This window comes from Spodoptera frugiperda, chromosome 8, assembly GCF_023101765.2.
Source record: "Spodoptera frugiperda isolate SF20-4 chromosome 8, AGI-APGP_CSIRO_Sfru_2.0, whole genome shotgun sequence".
Lineage (NCBI taxonomy): Eukaryota > Metazoa > Arthropoda > Insecta > Lepidoptera > Noctuidae > Spodoptera > Spodoptera frugiperda.
In genome coordinates this window covers 6,691,674-6,712,249 of record NC_064219.1, presented here as the reverse complement: position 1 = coordinate 6,712,249, position 20,576 = coordinate 6,691,674, and the positions used below count along the sequence as shown (strand labels likewise).

General features: G+C 38.0%; 2 protein-coding genes across 2 annotated transcripts; both read right to left on the bottom strand.

Annotated features, from left to right (window-relative positions):
- Positions 1–14,698: 14,698 nt before the first annotated feature.
- On the bottom strand, positions 14,699–18,146 carry LOC126910939 (JNK1/MAPK8-associated membrane protein). Its single transcript, XM_050695421.1, has 4 exons — positions 17,780–18,146; positions 17,141–17,350; positions 16,801–16,970; positions 14,699–16,482 (listed from the first exon to the last, which is right to left on the bottom strand). The coding sequence occupies exons 1-4, from the start codon at positions 18,010–18,012 to the stop codon at positions 16,202–16,204; spliced, it is 894 nt and encodes a 297-aa protein (XP_050551378.1). The 5' UTR covers positions 18,013–18,146; the 3' UTR covers positions 14,699–16,201.
- Positions 18,147–18,287: 141 nt separating this feature from the next.
- LOC126910937 (UDP-glycosyltransferase UGT5-like) lies at positions 18,288–20,325 on the bottom strand. The gene is made up of 4 exons (XM_050695419.1): positions 19,416–20,325; positions 19,104–19,326; positions 18,811–19,030; positions 18,288–18,689 (listed from the first exon to the last, which is right to left on the bottom strand). Exons 1-4 carry the CDS (start codon positions 20,241–20,243, stop codon positions 18,383–18,385), a joined length of 1,578 nt encoding a protein of 525 aa, XP_050551376.1. The 5' UTR covers positions 20,244–20,325; the 3' UTR covers positions 18,288–18,382.
- Positions 20,326–20,576: the final 251 nt, after the last annotated feature.

Below are 20,576 nucleotides of genomic sequence, written 5' to 3'. Positions count from 1 at the left end.
CACGAAGTGATATCAGTACACTTGTCCGCATATTCACAGTTCATGTCCCACTGTAGAGCCTATTCGTAGCGCAGTAGCTACGGCTACGGCGTAGCAATTTCCACCGCTACGCGTGCTACGCGCACGATACAATGCACAGTGCTACGTTTGCAGCTTTTATCTGCTACAAGCAAATTTTGCATGAAATAGGCAAAATTGTTATTTTTGTATTGCATTTCATGAAAAATGCTGAACATATCATAGTTTTCGTAAATAAATGATAACAGTCCCATTAAGTCATTAGTTATTGTCATCACATCTGCCACAAGACTTTGGCTGAACACAGGCCTCCCCGACTGATTAGAATCATTCCCATTACAAACATCATAAAACATATCCAATCAAAAAGCCAGTACACGACTCAATTACAACTTCTAGAACGGACAATACAGAACTGGAACTCATAGTAAATTATTTGTATATAGTACAAAAAGCAAATAGTTGGTATTGCAGCTCGTTTGTATGACGGCCCATCCAGTGCATGTGTGTGACAAGGCGCACCGACGCGCTCCAACGAACGCTTTTTTCACAAAAAGCCCGAAACAAACTGACGCAACTTTTTAGAACAAAATAAAACAAGGAACTTTATGTTCCCTGAAAACAATTTAGTTAATTCGTTGCTGTTATACCACTCTTTTTCAGTCCTGAAGGATCTACTTCATCATAATTACACATTCTGTAGACACGGCTATATGTGTATGTAGGTAGGAGTGTATGCATCGTTTTTTCTTTTCATAAATATTAAATTAAGCTCGCTGCGTTCAGCATTTTATTCAGCAAACGAATGGGATGTATTTTGAAAACTAATTCCGAGTGGCAGCCATCAAAAGGTCCGCTATATAGAGAGTTTTGAAAACACGTTAAATTAAAAAATGCTATGGAAATCCAACTTTTCGACGAGTGGTTTTTTATCTCGATATGAAAACCTACACACTACACACCGATGACTGGGGCTCGACTATCTCTAGGTTCGGTTTTCAGAAGAATAATTTTTAGGGAGTGTATTTTTTGCTGTGGCCAGTGGCCGGCGCTACCGTTTTATTGCACACTATTCCGGCGAATAAACGCGGCGAGGGTGGCAGGGGGTAATGGACCAGTAGGGAGTCTCCTCACCCCCTACCCCGTACCCCCTTCCGCGGCTGTATTGGCTGCGAATATTGAATATTTTTGCCGTGTTGTGAAGCTAGGCTATGCGCGGGTAACCACTAATCAGTGGGCCGTGATGTACGACTGTTTATTGCCGCACGCTTTACATAATAAGGTTGTATTCAGCGTTTGAAAGCTGCTAATAATGATTGCCAGCCGGATTATCTGCGATATTTAAGTGATTTACTAATAGAGAAATTACATTGACATACAATAGAAACGTAGAAATATTATAATACTAACACTGCATGTTCTCACGCTTGACAAAGAGGGTTGGAAACCTACCAACGTCAACGGCAAGTAACGATGTGACGTTTTCCGAGTTATATATCAATATATGTATATAACTCGGACTTATATATATTAATATATAATCGTACTTTCTAAGATTATTTAGACATGACTGACAAACAGTGACGGAATAAACCGTGAGGAAACCTGAACTTATAATTTTTTATTACTAATTACTTTACTAATTTACTTATTATAATTTTTTATTGAGCAAGCGTGGTCATTAATGCTCCAACTTACTCCGTACGAAAAAAGTCCTTTGGTCAGCAGCACTTAAATATGACCATTTTTGTCTTAAATATGGTCCAAACTTAATAGACCGATTTGCAAAATTCTAACCCTTAGTCTTTCCATCATAAGTCTACGAAGCAACTGTAATACAGACAAAATAGTAGAAAGTACGCCATTATATTTCCAAATATTTACAATATAAGCTTTCAATAAAAAGGTACACACAATATGAGTAAATAATGTGTGAACAACTGAAACATGAACAAACATTCACTCAAACCCCATACTTGTTCATGACAGGATTTTTAGTGATTTTCTCTTCAACGATGATAACGGGGTAGAGGGGGTTTACGCGGGAAGAGGGTGGAGTGGAGTGAATCGAAACAACATTATAGACTACTTAGAGGTTTTATATTTTGGAAAATATATCTTCTATACCCTTAGTACGAGTTTGCTTTACGCCGCCGGCCAGACCCAAAACAAAAATTTGTGGATCACCCAAAGAGTTGCTCCGTGTGGAAATCGAACCCGCTACACGTTGCACGGCAGCCCAGGCACCGCGCCAAATATGCAAGTTATGTTAATTTTCCCTTGTAGTTTCATTCCTGTAATCGCGAAGTAAAGTTATCAGTGCTACGATACACAATTTAAACATAAATATTCTATTCTTAACCCTACAACCGAACAAGAAACCACGTTTCCAACCCTTCGACCTTCTTTATCGTACTAAATGAAACTGAAATCATTAAAACAAAATAGAGGGCCCAAAGGTCCCAAGATGTGAGTCCGGGTTAAGTAAACGCAAGCCTATTATGGACTCCTTAGCGCTGCCGCGGTAACAATTCCTTTCAGTTTCCTGAAATTACCAACGAGTGTAATGAAACTCTTACTAGCTAAGGAACCGTTTTATTTTAGTAAGGAGAATAGAAAATGTTTTTTAAGGTAATATGTATGTATCTATGCTTTTATTATTTGCACGTTCTATTTTATACACCTCTGCCTACCTCTCCTTGGAATACCTACAAGGTGTGACGTTAGGTTTACTGTTTTATTATTTCCTGTTTAAGGTAAGCGTCCAGAGGCCCGCATCGTACGCATCGCATGCAAGGGATTTTAGTTTGTCTTGTATAGAAACTCATAGAATTGCGTCCACTGATCTGCATCGTACAGACCGCATCATCAGCAATGCCTACATGCGATGCGTACTGATGACGTCAAACGGAATGCGTACGATACGTGTGATTTGTACGATGCGGGCCTGTAGACGTTTTTTTTCGAATTTCGAAAACAAAATCACATATAAAATAAATCAATATTAAATTTTGTGTGAACAGCTACTTGTATTGTATCAAGACTACAGAAAAGCTGAAATGTTGTAGCTTGTCTATGTATGCTACGGATTGCGCCTGTTATAATACCGTATTTGTAAAGCGTGTTCAAATGAGCTCAATGAGAAATATGCAGATTTTGGTTTAACTACTGGGCCTATTTCGCTAATTTTACGTACATTGTCAGCCAAGATGATAACAAATATTTTTATATACTTAACGCTTAATGCTAATATGTTGATCTATAAGTACATATTTCATAACGTAAGTACCATATAATTTCAATTTCATGATTTCATGATTTATCTGTGCACACACATGAGGGCACTCGATGCACTATTCGCATCGCAGCAACCGAATTGGGTTTGCTTTCTAATACATAGCTACGTAGTACCGTACTTTACGAGTATATAGATAGATGTATCATGGATGATGACGTGAAAATCAAGCTTTTTAATTGATTTTATACTGAGAATTTTCTAAAAACCAAAAATCTAATAATACTTTCGCCGACAAGGAAACCAAACCGGAGGACCATTACTCAATAGTCATTCTACACGCTACATAAGCGTTATACCACTTATATATTATATTATTATACCTAATTAATATATTTATGAAAACTCTCATACCAACCATTCGGTTAAGTACATCATGGTTGGTGGACTCCAACAAACGAAACCACTTCACATCTATTCGTAATACACTCGCCTACTTACTGACCTTAATTCACCGCTCGTTATTAATTGAATGTTACCCTTAATTAATTTATTCGAAAACCTAATTGCCCATCGCAATCAATTTGCCGTAACAAGGCCGCCAATTAAACGGTAACGAGGTAATATCAACGATCAACTGTGATATTCAAAAATATATTTCAGATGAAAGAGAAAAAGTTAAGGTTCTTTTTTCGAGGTTCTCTTTACACTGATCTTGCGATAACACGAACTTAATAGCATGAAAAGATTTTTTCTGCTTACACAAAAAGCCGACATAAGATCTAAAGCAAATGTAGCCTAAAGATAAAATACAACCCTACAACCTTGAGTTAACTAATGCCTGCCTTGCGACAACCTCACCGATACCGATCTACTGAAATATTCACACAAATAATTCAGTTTCAACAAGTTTCAGTTCGGCCTTATTTGGTTTATATTAAGTTAAAACTCAGCGCTTTAAATCTCAAACATGCCGCAATGCCTCTTTGAAATTCGAGTCCAACATTAAAACTTCAATAGTTTAAAAAGTAGGTTAAAAATCAAGCAAGCTGCCTGCTCAAGTACTTTGAAATACTCCTGTAACTCACATTCTAACGCATCAAGTATTCCGTTGGAAAAACTTGCGATTTAACGACGTGTCGGACGTAAGACTTGTCGCAAACCCGTGCGATTGTATGCACATTTGCTTACTCGAGTGATGGAAAACTTTAGCAACGTTTTGGTAAAAGTGAACAGTTGTTCATGCGCTTGCTCGGTTTAATTTTATGCTTTGCCGCGTAATATTTTTTACTAAAGAAAGAGTTAAGTTTTTGGAAAGAAATTTCTGAGGGTTTATTACCAGTTTGTTTTATGTTTAACCCTTTAACCGCCGCAGTTGTGTATAAGCAACTATAAAATATTAAGTTGCTTATACACAACTGCGGCGGTACGAAACGGCGGTACGGCGGAACGAAATCAAAACGAAAGAGCGTTCGGCGCTCTGATTGGTTAGTTCATTCGCGGCGGCCAATCAGAACGCAGAACGCGCTCTCGTCTCCTTGTAAAGCCAACTCATACTAAGGGTACTGTTAGGAATAGCGATAAGGGAGAAATAAGAAAACTTTATGCAGATAAGAAGTAAAGACTTAATATTCGGGATGAAATTCGGGTCACCAAAGTTCATCTGCCACTTGGCAGGTCCGCCGTGGACGCTATCTGTGGACCTAAAGCGCCCACCACACGGCAAGATACATGAATTATTCCACTAGTATCTTAGTTACATCGTCTGGCGACCTTCGAGGTATATCTACTTATCGACTTGGATCGATTGATGTCTAATTTTAATTTGTATTCGGAAACGGACCAAAGGTTCGTATCAGCCCTTTCTAGATATTGGCAATATATAATAGAAAGAGTTTTAAACCAACAAATAGTAGTACTTAAAGTTATGTATGCCAATAATAATATTTAAAGCGAAATGTATCAGAAAGTACGATAGAACAGCTATATGGTTCTGGATGATAATGAGGTAGATATTACTTAGAAGCAAATACGTCATTTCTGCGCATTAAACGTACCTCGAAGTGACGTGACACGGTGTTTCAAATCGATAACTAAAAGTATTTACTTGTTTCCGTAAGAAAACAAAAATACATATCTAATATTTTAAAATAATCTACAAGACGGTCGCACAATCTAAAATAAAAAATAAAGTCATCTATCTTATTGTAAACCCAATTCAAATGATGGTGTTGCGGCGCAAACGCCTCACCTAGATAATACAACGATATGTTACTTATACGTCTAATTAATATAATAGTTTTACCAGGCGCAAGGTATCCGTTATGTTAGCCTGTGTGAATTTTGAATTTGTCATTCTACCACCGACATTCTTTATGTACGCACGATTGTAATAAATAGTTGTTCCTTATAATTGGACTTTGATTAGCCCCAGTGTATAGTCAAAATATAAAGATGGAGTCTTTAAACTAATACTCCGCAAATCAAGTTGAATAAGTTGTGCGATTGTATGGTACACTTCGCCCGCCATGCTCGTAGCCTCACATCTGCTGCCCAATGCGTTATGCCTCCAATTCAATGCTCTAGAACGTTCACATGTTTCCACTTCAAAATTTTGCTTTCAACGTTCTGCATCGCCTCATTTTATGCACAGATTTCACGGTAATACGAAACGAATTGTTTTACGATAAAAATACCTTGTGATAACACCATCCTGTGGGATTGAGTCTAAATAAAATTCAATATTCGCAACTTTTTGAATTGAGGAAGAAAAATTGAGATTATAAGTTTTTAAACTGACATGACTGTAATATCATTAAAACTTAAAACAGGATATTTACCATGTTTATTAGTTTTTGTGAGTTTCAGATATTTCGGCAGTATTACAAGCCCCATGATCACAGATGAACTGTTCATCCGTATAAATAGAGATTAGTACTACTCATTTGCTACTTGCAATAGAATCGTTGGATATTACAAAAACTATAATAATGACTGCCTCGTTAGCCGAGTGGTTGCAAGTGCGACTGTCGGGCAAGGGGTCTCGGGTTCGATTCCCGGGTCGGGCGAAGTATTATTACTGGGCTTTTTTCGGTTTTTCGAAAATTTCTCAGTGGTAGCACGGAGTCTGGAAATGTTCCCGGTATATGGCAATAGGCTCACCACATATTACAAGGGACTTACAACATAAATTGTGAAAAGTGGGTGTACACAGTGGCATTACGTGCCATAATGTGCACCTCTGCCTACCCCTTCGGGGATTAAAGGCATGACGATATGTATGTATGTACTATAATAATTGCAACTGGTTGAAATCGACTGTACGGTTGGTGCAATGGCCTGCTGACCGTTCACCAATGATTTGCGGCGGTGTATGGCAATAGGCTCCCCCTCCTATGTACATGGAAGTTGGAACTAATAACATAACTCATGAAAATGGTGTAGTATGTGAACACTGTGCAGTGTACACTTTTATCTAAGTGTATCAAATGAATAAATTAAAAATTAAACGTTAAATATGTATCCTTGTAATAAAATGGCGTGACAATGACAAGCAGAACATTCAATATAAATCACAAAATATACATAAAAAGAAGATACTTTACACAGCATGTACAGTGCGCTCCACAGGAGTTTTAATAACAGGTGTAGCCACAAAGGCCGGTCGGTGCATTGTCTGTGCCTCATCCAAACTGCAAACAAACGAAGTACTCATTCCCTGCAACCACGAGCCGCGACAAACCCCGAAAATATTTGCAACAAGTTTGTTGACGAGCGTACGCTGTGTAACGAACCACCGACGCAGCGAGCCGGTTTAAAAGTTGATAACATGCGAATAGATTCGTCCTGTACCCTTAGTACGAGGTTGCTTTACGGTGAACGAGAAGAGAGTTTTCGACGTTCTGATTGGCCGACGCGAATGAACTAACCAATCAGAACGCCGAACGCGCTCTCGTTTCGATTACTTTAAGCGTAGAACAAACTCATACTAAGGGTACTGTACCCGCCCGGTGTGCAATCGACAAAGTTGGCGTTCGACCATCATTATTGCACTCGGTGTGAGCAACCAAAGGGAAAACGCGGTATCCGGAGCTGCGCACTACCTCCGGCTCGAAAAGCAGGAGAAGGAACGGGGTGGTTTTTAGTCAGTAAGAGTCAGACACTCCCTTTCGCCTCGTCCAGGGTGGGAGAAGTCATTGGATGACTTTCCAAAAAAAGAGGGAAAACGCGGTGGACAGCGAGTTTCGTTCGGCGACGCCCATCCACACCCGTAACACCAGAGGAGAACCAAGTGCGTTATCGTTAGCCGTCACCGGTCTAACCGTACCTACGTAATTATATCACTCTGCGTTGGAAAGTTCTCTATTTATCTTAACTTAAAAAACATGTCAATCATTTGCAGTTATGCCGTGAAAGACAAACAAACAAACATACAGATACACGCACTTTCATATTTCTAATACATATTAGAATGGATTATAAAGCTACATTTTATCTCCTTCAAGCTAAACGCTTCGTATGTAACGCCTGACAACACAAAATGGCGCTAAACTTATATTAAATCGGATTAGATTACGTAATACTGTCAGCAGCTGCATTTACTATTACAAACAGGAAAAATTACATTTTAATAATGTTTTATCACATTACATACCTACAGGGTCGCGGTCTCTGATCCGGAACTGCGAAGGGCTACCGGGGCTCCGGTTCGAAAAGCAAGAGTAGGAACGGGTTGGGTTCTAGTCAGTAAGAATCTGGTACTCCCTCTCGCCTCGCCCAAGGCGAGAGAAGCAATTGGATGATTTTCCCCCTTAAAAAAAAGGTTGAGGTCTACGGTAAATTACTTCAAGAAGGCTAAGCATGTACCTAAGCAAGTACACGTTAACAAACAATCTGTCAGTTTGTCCTCTCAATATGGCGCTGAACTTAATATGTTATTCCCACCCAGTCCACTCCGCTTACGTCACATCAACAGCTGCGCTTGCGATACCTACTCAAAACAGGAAAAAGATATCTAAATGATGTATTATCATTGATATTACCTTGGTAATAACATTGAAATTATATCATATAGATGTCAGGGGCAATGAGAATGGGAAGGAATCAACATTTATAACCCACTGTGTTATAAACGCTGTAAAGGATGACCCGAGCTGTCATCAAGTTTTCAAACACATATTCATTACGCCTTCTAATTTCACGACCAGTGATGCGAGTATGGTATTAACGACATGACTTTCTTGAATACTCGTTCCAACAGCCAGCGAATACTCGCGGCCCACAAATGATCCAGGCGATCGACGATATCTACTATAAGCATTACCAGTTGGTTCTTATAGTAGGCTCGACTGAACCGTTCATCAGGATACTTTATGGTGGAAGGATTCAACAAGTCGTAGTCGAGAATCCAGTAAGCTCGACGAGAAGGCGTCAATGATATGACATCTTCACGACTTTGTATATAAGTAGCTGAAGCAAAGCTTCGGTTGACAGTGACAGACGGATCAGAGGGCATTGGGAAGGTTTGGATAACAATGTCGTATATTTATTGACCACGTTCATCTCTTACGAAAACTTTGCTAGCGTGATACAGAACCAGATCGTCCATCTATCGAATAAATAAATAACTAAAAGGATAATGGTTAAACAAGGGCATAGTAAAATCCATTTCGTTTTCATAGTATATCATAGATGTCGCTATTATATACACTTTAAGTACTAACTATATCTATATTCAAAGAGCCACTCATAGCGCGTGATTCACCATCTTCATAATAATATAAGTGCGCGATCACGGTGCGCGATAAACGTATGTGACAGATAGTGCATACAAATTGTGTACTAGTTATCTGATACATAGCGGCTATCCAAGCATAAAACAAGTCTTTAATAGTAAAAACCTAAAAAGTAGTTAGGAAGGATAAACATTCTTCTTCATCCAAATTACAGCATCAACCAAACCGAATATCGGTGACAATGGAAAAATTACTCCAATTACGGTAAACACAAAAGCGCACGTAAACAAAACGTTAACAAACGATCCGTCGGGTGGTGCGCGGAGATGAGATCTAATAACGAAATACACGCACAGATAAGTAAACAAATAAGCGAGTAATGCTGCATGATGGCAGCCTATTCGCGAGCCGGGGAAGGAAACGTTTAATAATGAGACTGCCTATAAACGGCTCCGTTTCTTTTTATTTTCGCCTCCCTGCCCTTTGTCCTGAGGTTTGCATTTAACATGACCCGCTCTTCGGTGATCCTACGGTTTTATACATGACCATGGAAGATAGATAGAAAGGACGACTTAGTATTATTTTGTTGTTCTGCCTCGATTATAATAATAATAATATTCGATAGTCGTGTCGGCCAACGGATTAATACCCAATAGCCTCGACAACCACCTTAGAGAGCTCGAGTTGGGCAGATGGATCAAGAGCCTGATGCAGAAGGCAGTACTTCTGGACACGGCACGTATTGTGAGGAGGTTTCTGTCTCTGGAGCCCTAACCACCGGTAGCTTGGACCATACTCCCGCTACTGGTCGGCTCGGTTTACTTTGTATTTTGTAAGTAGTATTTAAAAATGTAATTTTAGAGGATTTTAAATAAATATAATATGTATATTCATTCATTTATTTCTCTTATTATCACTTAAGGCGCTGTGCATAGTCAAAATAGGATTGATTTAACAGTGTTTTTGCCCAATGTTTACATGTTAGAGCAACAAAAAAAATATATGTTAATCTTGATCATTTTTATAAATGGACCACCTTCTTCAAAACACGTTTTCTATAAATTTTCTCGATAGAAAAAAATCATAAACTAACCATTTAAATTGAAATTCTAGCCATTGTAACTATATTATTTATGAACATATCTTAATAAAATTAATAACAGTGACGTAATTTAAAATAATAAAAGGATCTGCCGCATTTATTTATCGATTGAAATGAGATATTTGTAAGAATTAATATAATTCATGATAAATAACTCAGAACGAATCGAACAAAATGTCGTCCGATCATGACATCTATTCGTTTCTCTTTCATTCCTACGCGGACCGGCAGTGACCGCTGAGGCGCGCTGCTTGGTGGACCTATGTCAGTTTGTGTCAATCGCCGCTCAGAAAATAATCATTCACTAACATATCTTTTTGCTGTTTGTAATATTTTATTTTGTAATTAGCATTTTCTAAGTTGGGTTGTCAGTATATTTTTTTGTACGAAATCGATTTGAATTATAAGTTGTGTAAATACAATTAATTTTTTCTTATACTATTACCGCGTAGCATGGTGCAGATGACACATTCAGTAACGTTCCGTATCATTCTTAAAAGGAGAAGGGGACTTTTGGGCCCAGCAGTTAACTAGTTGAAATGTATATTAAAAAAACCGTCATATTTTTCTAAGGGAAATCACAAAATATGGTACCTTGTTTCTATCTAGGAAGCGAGAAAACTTAAATTAAGTTGTGTAATAATGTATGTAAAATAATGTATGTATAACGTACTCTTTGATTTAAACTTCTTAAAACACTTCTGTCTGACTTCAGTCAGTCACCGATTGACAGATGACACTTTCCCTATACTTATTATACTCTTTGGATGACACTCGTTCGTTGTGTTTCGTTCTAAGTGCGCACGTATTTTCCATGTTTTATTGTTTAACCCCACGACCTCGGCTTTATAAAGGACTTTTGACGGATCTTGAATCTATAAATTACCTGACTCTCTATTTTGGACAACTGCAACAAGCCTATCAATCGAATATTGACGACATAGATCGCTGTGTAAATTGTACGATTGCGACTGGTCGCTGTAACTCTATTGGCAGAAGAGTCTTGGAAGATGAGGCGACTTTATCAGTTATTCGTCAGTGGCGTGCATCTCAGCCTGTATAATATGGTATCTCAGTTGGGAAAGATACCAAGAAAATATACGTACCCCGAACCCCTTCACAATTCTAAGATGACATTCTCCTAATTATTCAAGATGATTAATACATATTTTATACTAATATTGGTGTTTTATTTATATATCCTCCTGTCCCTTTTTTAATTTTTAAAAGGTTAGTGCCTACCTACTGCTTCTAAGGGCCTATGCACACCACGTTTTTTAAACGCGCCGGGGCCGCGCATTTGTATCGATACAAACGACAACAAACTGCTCTGTAGGAGAAAAACGCACCGTCGACGCGTGTTTGTAGCGATACAGTCGCGATGCAAACGCGCGTGTGTAGCGATACAGACACGCGTGTGTAGCAATGCAAACGAACCTGCGCTTGGTACAGGCTCAGCAGTTGTTTCTATCTATCTTTCTATCTATCATCACTGACAGGACTATTGTAGCCAATAAACCTGATATAGTGGTGATAGATCGGCAAGCGCGCCACACGATGATAATCGATATCACCATTCCTCATGACGAGAACCTCGTGAAAGCTGAAAAAGATAAACAAATAAAATATCTTGACTTGGCTCACGAGGTTGTCGACATGTGGAGTGTGGATTCGGCTATCATTGTGCCGATAGTCGTGTCGGCCAACGGATTAATACCCAACAGCCTCGACAATCACCTTAGGAGGCTGGGGTTGGGCGGATGGATCAAGCTGGGCCTGATGCAGAAGGCAGTACTTCTCGAAACGGCACGTATTGTGAGAAGGTTTCTGTCTCTGGAGCCCTAACCACCGGTAGCTTGGACCATGCTCCCGCTACTGGTCGGCTCCTATTTTTATATTTTTAAATATTATTTTATTTTGTATGTTGTAGTATTTAAAAATGTAAATTTAGATAATTTTAAATAAATGTAGATAAGAAATTAATGAGAATTCAATGTACGCTGCGAGTATCGATAGCGATAAAAAAGATCTTTCTAATGTCCATCCCTAATCATGTGGTACTGAGAGACGTCAACGTCATACAGGCAACTGTCACTAGCGCAAAAACTATAGTAGTAGTAAGTTTATGTAAATTATTGTTCGATTTCGGTTTTAGTCATAAAAAAACAAAATAAAAAAATAAATAAAAATAAAATAAAAATGTATACAACATAATATTGAAAAAATAAGAAAACAAAAACTAATACGAGTAATGAGATTCGATCTTAAGGATCACGGAACGCGATTCTAGACAGCAACGCATTGGGCCAATCGTCCATGAAACTATGGAAGCGAAATTACGCTCCTAAATAAAATGGAATACGCGTATCAATGACATTTGCGCGGTGCACCCCTCAGTACACGAGACCCACTTCACCTGCTTCACCCCCTCAAATACATAAAAGTCGTCTATTCACCGCGCCTTAACAATGAACAGCAATTGGGCGGGTTGTTGATAATGCTAGATAAGTCTGCCAAGTTCAAGTTATTATAGGACACAGGCACGGAGCCTTGTGCCTGTACACTGTCACTGCACAAATAAAACACATTTATTCATATAGAATAGAGTCAGGCGTACTTTGCGGAAATCCATACTAACAATGCAGTGAGATTTTTTAGTTTTAATTCGCATTTGTTAGTATACCATTTATTCAGTTTATGCAATTCGACACGACATACAACACCGCGATTGTCTCGTTGGTCGAGTGATTACAAGTGCGACTGCCGGGTCAAGGTCAAGGTGCAAGGGGTCGGGCAAAGTATTGCTAGGCTTTTTCAGTTTTTCGATTTTTTTTTCAGTAATAGCACGGAGTCTAGAATTATGCCCGGTATACCTATATGGCAATTGGCTCACCCCCTATTACATGGGACTTATAACACAAATTATGAAAAGTGGGTGTACTTTGTACAGTGGCATTACGTGCCGTAATGTGCACCTCTGTCTACCTCTTCGGGGATAAAAGGCGTGACGATACAATATACAACAAGGCGACTCGTGTCGTGCACTTTTTTCCTTACACGGTACTCGTATCTGCATACTCCCTGTCATGTCCTTATCTTTGTTTAACCGTAAACCGCGGACCAATTTTTGGGCGGGAAATAGAATGTGCTTTATCTGACAAAAAGTTGGCAACACCAACGTTCACGGCTGAGATGCCAGGGGTCGTTTGACGACGGTTTTGGCTCCATTATCACATATTTATAGAGTTATTACAGCAACTTGAACATGGACATTTCATTTTATATTAGTTATATATTTTTTTTATAATATAACTAGCGGTTGTATCTACATAATGTATTTAACTTCAACGTCATGCCTTTTAATTCACAAAGGAGTAGGTAGAGGTACACTCATTCAGGGCCGGATTTAGGCGAAAGCCCCGGGGCCTCCACAAGCAGGGGGCCTCCACAATAGAGACTTCGGAAAAAAAAATCTTTCAAATTTCAACTAGTAAACCTAGTAAACATCTCTTCCTTTGATATTTTTTTTTCGCTTTTACCAAAGTACCTACTTAATGCATACGTGATTATTTGATTATATTAATCTTAAATATTAACAGAAATCATTGATCTATATTTGTTCACTCCAATTAGGCAATCAGTGAAATGTCAAAATCTTAAACGGCCCTAATAAGCACTTCCAATTTACTACCCATCTTGAGGGAGTACCCCAATGGCTCAATGGCTCAGTGGGGTGGTACTTGCCCGCAACCTTGGAGGTTGGGAATTCGATTCCGTGTCCATCAACGATTCAACAACAAATCATCAACGATTTTTCGGCAAAAAAAGCTCGAAAGGTTCCGTTCGTTAACACTAAAATTTAATTTCAGATAATTCTTGTTTCCGATTATATTTATATGTTTGTTAAATACTAAGAGAATCTACTTGGTTTCACAATAAATTATTTATTGAAAAACTCGACTGAAAAAAATTGTTTATTTTATTTGGAAAATAATTTGGGGCAAGGGGGCCTCCACTCCTTTGTTGCCCCGAGGCCTCTGGACCCCTAAATCCCTGCACTCATAAGTCATAAGTATCACACACATCATCAGCCTATAAGTGGCCACTGCTGAACAAAGGCCTCTACTCGCACGGAGAAAGTTTGAGAGAGGAGAAATCACCACGCTTGCTCGATGCGGGTTGGCGATTTCAAACTTATAATTAGAAATTGTAAATAGGTAGAGGTACAAATGGGTATTATTAATTACAACTAAGAAAATAAAGATAAATAGGAGTTATAAATCTAATACTATCTAGTTTTATGATAGACTTGGAGGGCTGCGGAAGAATATTTCCCGCACCCACGTGTGAGATGGGACACCGGTGTAATTTATGGTTAGTAAGAGTACTAACTGCCGTACTCAAAGAAGTTTAATGATTACTTAAACTACTCCTTAGTAACGATGTTGTTCCTAAAACAATTCCTAAGGACTGGGTTAAATAACCATTAAATGACTCCGGGAGTACGGCTGTGAGAGACTGAAAGTGCCTTTTGTCCACCTAAGGCGAAGGGGTTCAATGATGTTCCTTTGGATGTGACTTTAAAAAAATCACAATAAAACCAAACCAAAAAGTTATCTCCAGTAATTTATTTATAAAAATACTTATGTGAGTAGATAAAATCATCAGATTAACTACACAACTTACCACAAGACCTCGTGAATCGTGATCTATAGCAGTTGGAATATCAACGAGATCGAATCTTGAAAGATACCTTTCATTAATTCTTAACATATTACCAACTGCATCACTCACGAGTCATTTAATGCTTACTTAAACTATTCTTTAGTAACGATTTTGTATGGAAAACTATTGCTAAGGACTGGGTTAAGTAACCATTAAATGACTGAGTGTGCTAGTAAATAAACTATACAGACACTTACATAGTAACTTCTTAAGTGCACAAAATACATTAATTAATTATGTACAAATACCACAACTAAGTCAAGTCGAATATCAACATTGAAGTAAGCAGAAAGGGTCATAATATGACGGTAATAGAGATGATGACGGAATATGAAAATTCGACTTGTTCGTCAACTCGCGACTGGTTACTATGGTCTCATATAACTGCAAAATTAAAAGATACCTGGACTATTGATGAACACGCGAATTTGACACTCGCCAGTTGACGAACAAGTCGAAAATTCAAAAACTATTTCGTCCGTCAGTTAGGTAATTATAAAATATTTGACACGTATTTTTTATTTTGTCATATAAGATAACAATACTTGGATAAAACGAATCAAAGTTAAGGAGTGGGAGCAAATACGTCATTTCTATGTATAAAATGTACCTAGAAGTGACGTATTTCAAATCGATATATTTTCGAAAGTATTTGTTTCCGTAAGAAAATAAAAAATAATTTACAAGAGGGACATTTAAATAAAAATTAGTCAAAATGTACCCTATTCCCAATATAGTTTTAAGGCCCATATTGCTACTTATTCACAACTCAAAATACACGTATAAAACTTTTAACAGGACTGAGGACGAGTCTGAGATCCCATAAGATCCTAAGTTCGTCCCCTTAGTCAATACTTACAAATATACTAATATATAATAATAATTTAACTAAGACTACTATAAACAATGACAATTATGGACAATTAACAACTAATAAAATATGAAATCACACCTGACCGCAGAGATACAATAAGGTGGTTAACTTTATGATATAACCAGTGCCGGCACCAAGGTCTGAAGTTGGAGTCTCTTGCCTCTCCTGGTGCAAACCCTCAGAACTGTGCTCTACGCTCTGTGCATAAGGAAAGATGAAATTCTTAAATAATTTTACTTGGGATCAGCAAAAAACTAACACTTGATATTGCTTCCCTCAAGTGGGCGCTACAATATTTTCGCCCAGGATATCAGTGGCCCTTACGCCGGCACTGAGAATTTTGCTTGATAAACTTAACAACGCTATGCAATCCAACCTGAGACCGCCATAAAGCATTCGTACTGGCTCCCACTTGATCACTGCACTATTATATTTACATACAGCAAAGAAAATCACATAACCACTATCAAAAGTCAATGTAGAACCAGCTTTACGAATGCTTGGCGCTCTTGTCAATCGCTGTGAATCTTCATGGGGTCAGTGAACTGCGCAGTTAGGATGTAGAACAACGCTGGGGCAGGCACCAGAGATAAGTACCACAATTCCTTGAAACCAGTCAGAGAGATGATCCCATAAGCATGTATCACCCAATGACCCAATAGTATAATCAGGTTTCTCGTGTTGGTAAGGGATGACATCAGGAGCGCTGGCGCTGTCTGCTCGATTTTGATTGAGAAATGCGATGCTGATGTCATCATTGATATTATTATGATGATGTACGGGAATGAACAATCTGGAATACGAAAATTAAATAATTAATGTCCGAATACTCAAACGCTACTCAATTTTAAGACACTCTCAAAACTAGTTCTGTCCCTATCAATTCTTTATAAAATAACAGAGATAGCACGATATTTAAGTACAACTTAAAATTGAGTAGCATTTCAGTATTCGGGCGTAAGAGTAGTTAATTATTTGTTGTTGTTGTTATAAAAATATTAAGTTAAGAATGTCGTACAAAATTCGGTGAATAGTAACCATTTTGAAAATACCCATATTTTTATCTTGGCACCGTCGCGGTATATAAAAACAAAAAAACTTTAATACTTACAAATCAATCCCGCAGCGACAGTATGTATGAGCACTAATATAGGATAGAAGTACAGTGCGCAGTATATTGCCTTCTTGCCAGGATTGACCGAGTCCCATGTCAACAACCACGGCCTCAATGTTATTGTCATCAATAAACTGAATGCATATATTAGTAGGACGACTGTGTATCTAGAAAATTATATAACAAATTGTGTTATAAGTATTTTATTCATGCCAAATTCCAAAGTTGCTTCATGTGATACAAGACGATAACACATAATTATCAACTCATAATGAACCTCAAACCTTAAAACAAATAAAATACTTTACCAAGAAGTTTCTAATAACAAGATACTTACAAAGGGTACACAGCCTCCTGAGTACAATGCAGGGTCTCCTTATAATCAGGTTGAGGGTTATGCAGTAATGTGTACCAGTCAGACAGTGCCTTAGGAGAACAGACATGTAAAGCTATAGTGCCTGTTGGGGGCAGCACTAGTAAAGCTGCCAGCGTGCCTGTTGCAACTTCCACAAACGCACATATGTGTTGAACCAGAATATTTTTGGTGCTGGAAAGTTAAATAATACTTTAGATACAAGAATGTACTTTCCTAATACTGGGTTAATAGTTACCCAAATTTACAGTAAAATATGGGCTATACAATACAGTGTGCTGGGATTACTTTGTCACAAATTCTATAACCAATAGGAATCTAGTTAAAAGTGTATATTAGATTTTCGTCTGTCTAAAAGTTTTGGCCAAAGTTAACCTGTAGGGTCGAAGAAACCAGATCTTTCAATATAGTATTGATTTTAAATGAAGTGTTGATATTATTATTTCAAATGTTTGTTAGTGACTGTTTTTCTGATTCATAGATTATTCTAATTAGTTTAGGTCGCGATAGGATAATGTCTAATAGGAAAGAATGAGGTCGGTGGTGTATTCATATGGGCTAGAATAAGAAAATTCGCATAATAAATAGGCTGAATACACTCACCCCTTGGCCACAGCAACCATGTCTATAAAAAACCAATGCAGTACCATAGGTAATAAAACCATGAACCCAAGATACAGGCCGTCATATAAAGTTGGTTTATCGGTACATGGGACGCAGTAGCTGGTGGAATTAGTGCGAAATCCTCGAGGGCAAGCACCGCAGTCGCTCCACGACCCATCATCGAGTTCAGTGCGACCGCAGTACAAGCCAGGACATGTTCTTACAGCAGTCATTGTGCCACACCAAGAGGCGATCTTATGTTTCTACAATAATAACTAGAACATTTGTATTTCAGTAAGATTTTATACAAATCAGGATAGTGGAACACAAAACCAAAACAAGTTTTGATGGTTAAATGACATTGACAGCTAATGACTTTTAAAATAAAGTTACCAAATTATGTTATTTTGAACTTGCAACATTATATGTTTGGATAAGTAGTCTTTTTAGACAAAGAAATGGTTAGTTTAAATGTAAAATCAGGATTGCTAGGAAAACACAACACAACTTGATATTTACAATTTTTTTATTATTATTAAACATTAGTTACAATTTTTACTCTTAAAATGTACCTAAGGGAAAGTACATGTTTAAATTAATAAATTATAATGCCTTAAACTTTCCTTTTGTTTCTAATTCACCCGTATGGGTGAAGCGAGAGCACAATCTTTTTAAAATAGCTCGTATTATTATGTACGCTCCAAAGAGTGTTACAAAAGTAATCAAAAATAGATAACAGACAACATCCAGAAGATAGTATTTAAAGAAGGATACACCAACAGCTGGAGAACGAAGGAGACGAATATTGCGGTGACGTAACAGGTATTCAGTCCACCACACAGCATTGTCAGGGTCAGAGACCATGGGATCGAAAACTGCACTATTCAAAACCGAAATCGCCTGTTTATATCTGAAAACAAAAAATATTATAAACCTATTATTATTTTCCATTTAAAGTAAAGAGAATAGAACGTTCATGGATTTTTATGAATTTAGTAGGTATAGCTTAATATAAATCAAATTGAACTTACTTTTCAGTCGAAGCCACCTTAGTTATAGTAGCCTTAACAGTTTCCTTATCCAGGTTATAAGGATCCAGAATTTCTCCAGCCCCATGTCTCGTAATCTCGTTAATAAAGACTTTTCTAGACTTGACAAGCGGGAGCCCAATTATTGGTACTTTGTAGAAAACAGCTTCTTCTAGGGACCGAGCTCCACCATGCGTTATGAAGAGCTTGACATTGGGATGAGCTGTAAAACCGATTAGTTTAGTTTCCACACCTAATCTGTCTAGGCAAATTGGGCCTCTTTTTTCTTCACTTACCAAGAACTTCTTGCTGTGGGTACCAAGACTTAGTAAATACATTGTCAGGTTTCTTGATCATCGTCGTATCATCAATCCTCCAGAGAACTGTGTACGGAACCTCGCTGAAAGCTTCTGCCAACGTTTGTAATAGAGATGGTGATAGCTGTTCCGCTTCTTGGATTGCACCCAGACTAAAGTATATGACACCTTTAGTTGCAGAATCTAAGAGATTTTGTAGGTCCTGAAAATAAAAATCGTTGAAAATATATAACTCCTAGACGCACTTTAATTATAGATATGTAAGGTACCTCTGCAGTTTATTTGACTTACCTTTGGTAATTTAAGCCCCGGCTTAATATGCATACGGTCGACGTACACAACAGCTGGAACATTCGGGCGGTTACCAATCAAAGCTGGGTTTCCAGCTACGAATAGAAAATCAATGTCGTGTTCAACGTCGAGAAGACTTCTCTTCAATCCAAATAACTTCTTAGCGGCCAGTTCACAAAGTGGCAGATAATTATTGTAATATTCATTTCTCGTTTGAATGTGACGATAAAATTCTATAATTTTTTGCCATTTACCCAGATTCCTGTAGTTCAACGTGTTCACATCTGGGTACAGAATGGGATGGGTAGGGTTGCCCTTTGATTCGTATTGGTGGATCCTACCACTACTTGCTGTAATGGCAATATGGGGAGCTTTATATTTTTCTGCAACCGCATAAAGCAGGGGCACATCAGCCTCCGTGATAACCAGGTCGAAGTATTTCACGTTGGGGTTGATGAAGAGAGACATCATCGCTTTGGACTTCAATTGAGCTATTGCCAATTTAATTGTAAATTCATTTATAGCCTTTTGCCTGGGATGGTAGTCGTCAGTATTGGTCATTAAAAGTTTGTATTCATCCCAGAATGGCGCTGATTCTTCACTGACGTCGAGTTCAACGATCTTCTCTATCTCTGGGAATTGGAAATGTCCAGGGTACGGAGTCATGACGACTATATTGTGTCCGCTCAAAGCCAGTCTTGATAAGTATCCTCTAAAGACTAGATGATCAGTGTAGGATAGTGTTGAGAAAAGTGCAAGAATCGAAGTTCCTTTCACTGTATGACAAAATACCAATAAAAACACTGCACAAAATGGTTTCAGCGCCATAATTTGTTCGCTTGAATCACACTGGTCTACTCTAGATATAGGTCTGCAAACTAATAACTTGAATCACTGATAGAGAACCTTTAAGAAAGTACGTAATACAATAGGCATAATAAATAGAAATAGCATCTACAGCTGAACAAACAGTTAATGTGTTACACCTGAAGTAAGTACAAATGGGTACAAAAGACATTTTTATGTCGTACCTGTAATGACAAGCGTAGCTTGCTTCTTTAAAACATTACACAATTTCAAGAGACATTTAAATACCCGAGTAATTATTCGCACATTTACTGCAACTAAATACCAGAATACTGGTTGATTAAGTGGCCGCTA

Bases quoted from the DNA above. Each gene is read 5' to 3' on its own strand.
- LOC126910939 (XM_050695421.1), bottom strand. From the start codon at position 18,012: ATGACTGCTGTAAGAACATGTCCTGGCTTGTACTGCGGTCGCACTGAA. The intron at 17,351-17,779 runs GTGAGTGTATTC...TTAACTTTCCAG, and splicing joins ATGGTTGCTGTGGCCAAGGG to CACCAAAAATATTCTGGTTC. The intron at 16,971-17,140 runs GTAAGTATCTTG...ATAATTTTCTAG, and splicing joins CAGGAGGCTGTGTACCCTTT to ATACACAGTCGTCCTACTAA.
- LOC126910937 (XM_050695419.1), bottom strand. From the start codon at position 20,243: ATGGCGCTGAAACCATTTTGTGCAGTGTTTTTATTGGTATTTTGTCAT. The intron at 19,327-19,415 runs GTAAGTCAAATA...TTTTATTTTCAG, and splicing joins CGGGGCTTAAATTACCAAAG to GACCTACAAAATCTCTTAGA. The intron at 18,690-18,810 runs GTAAGTTCAATT...TTTTGTTTTCAG, and splicing joins AAGGTGGCTTCGACTGAAAA to ATATAAACAGGCGATTTCGG.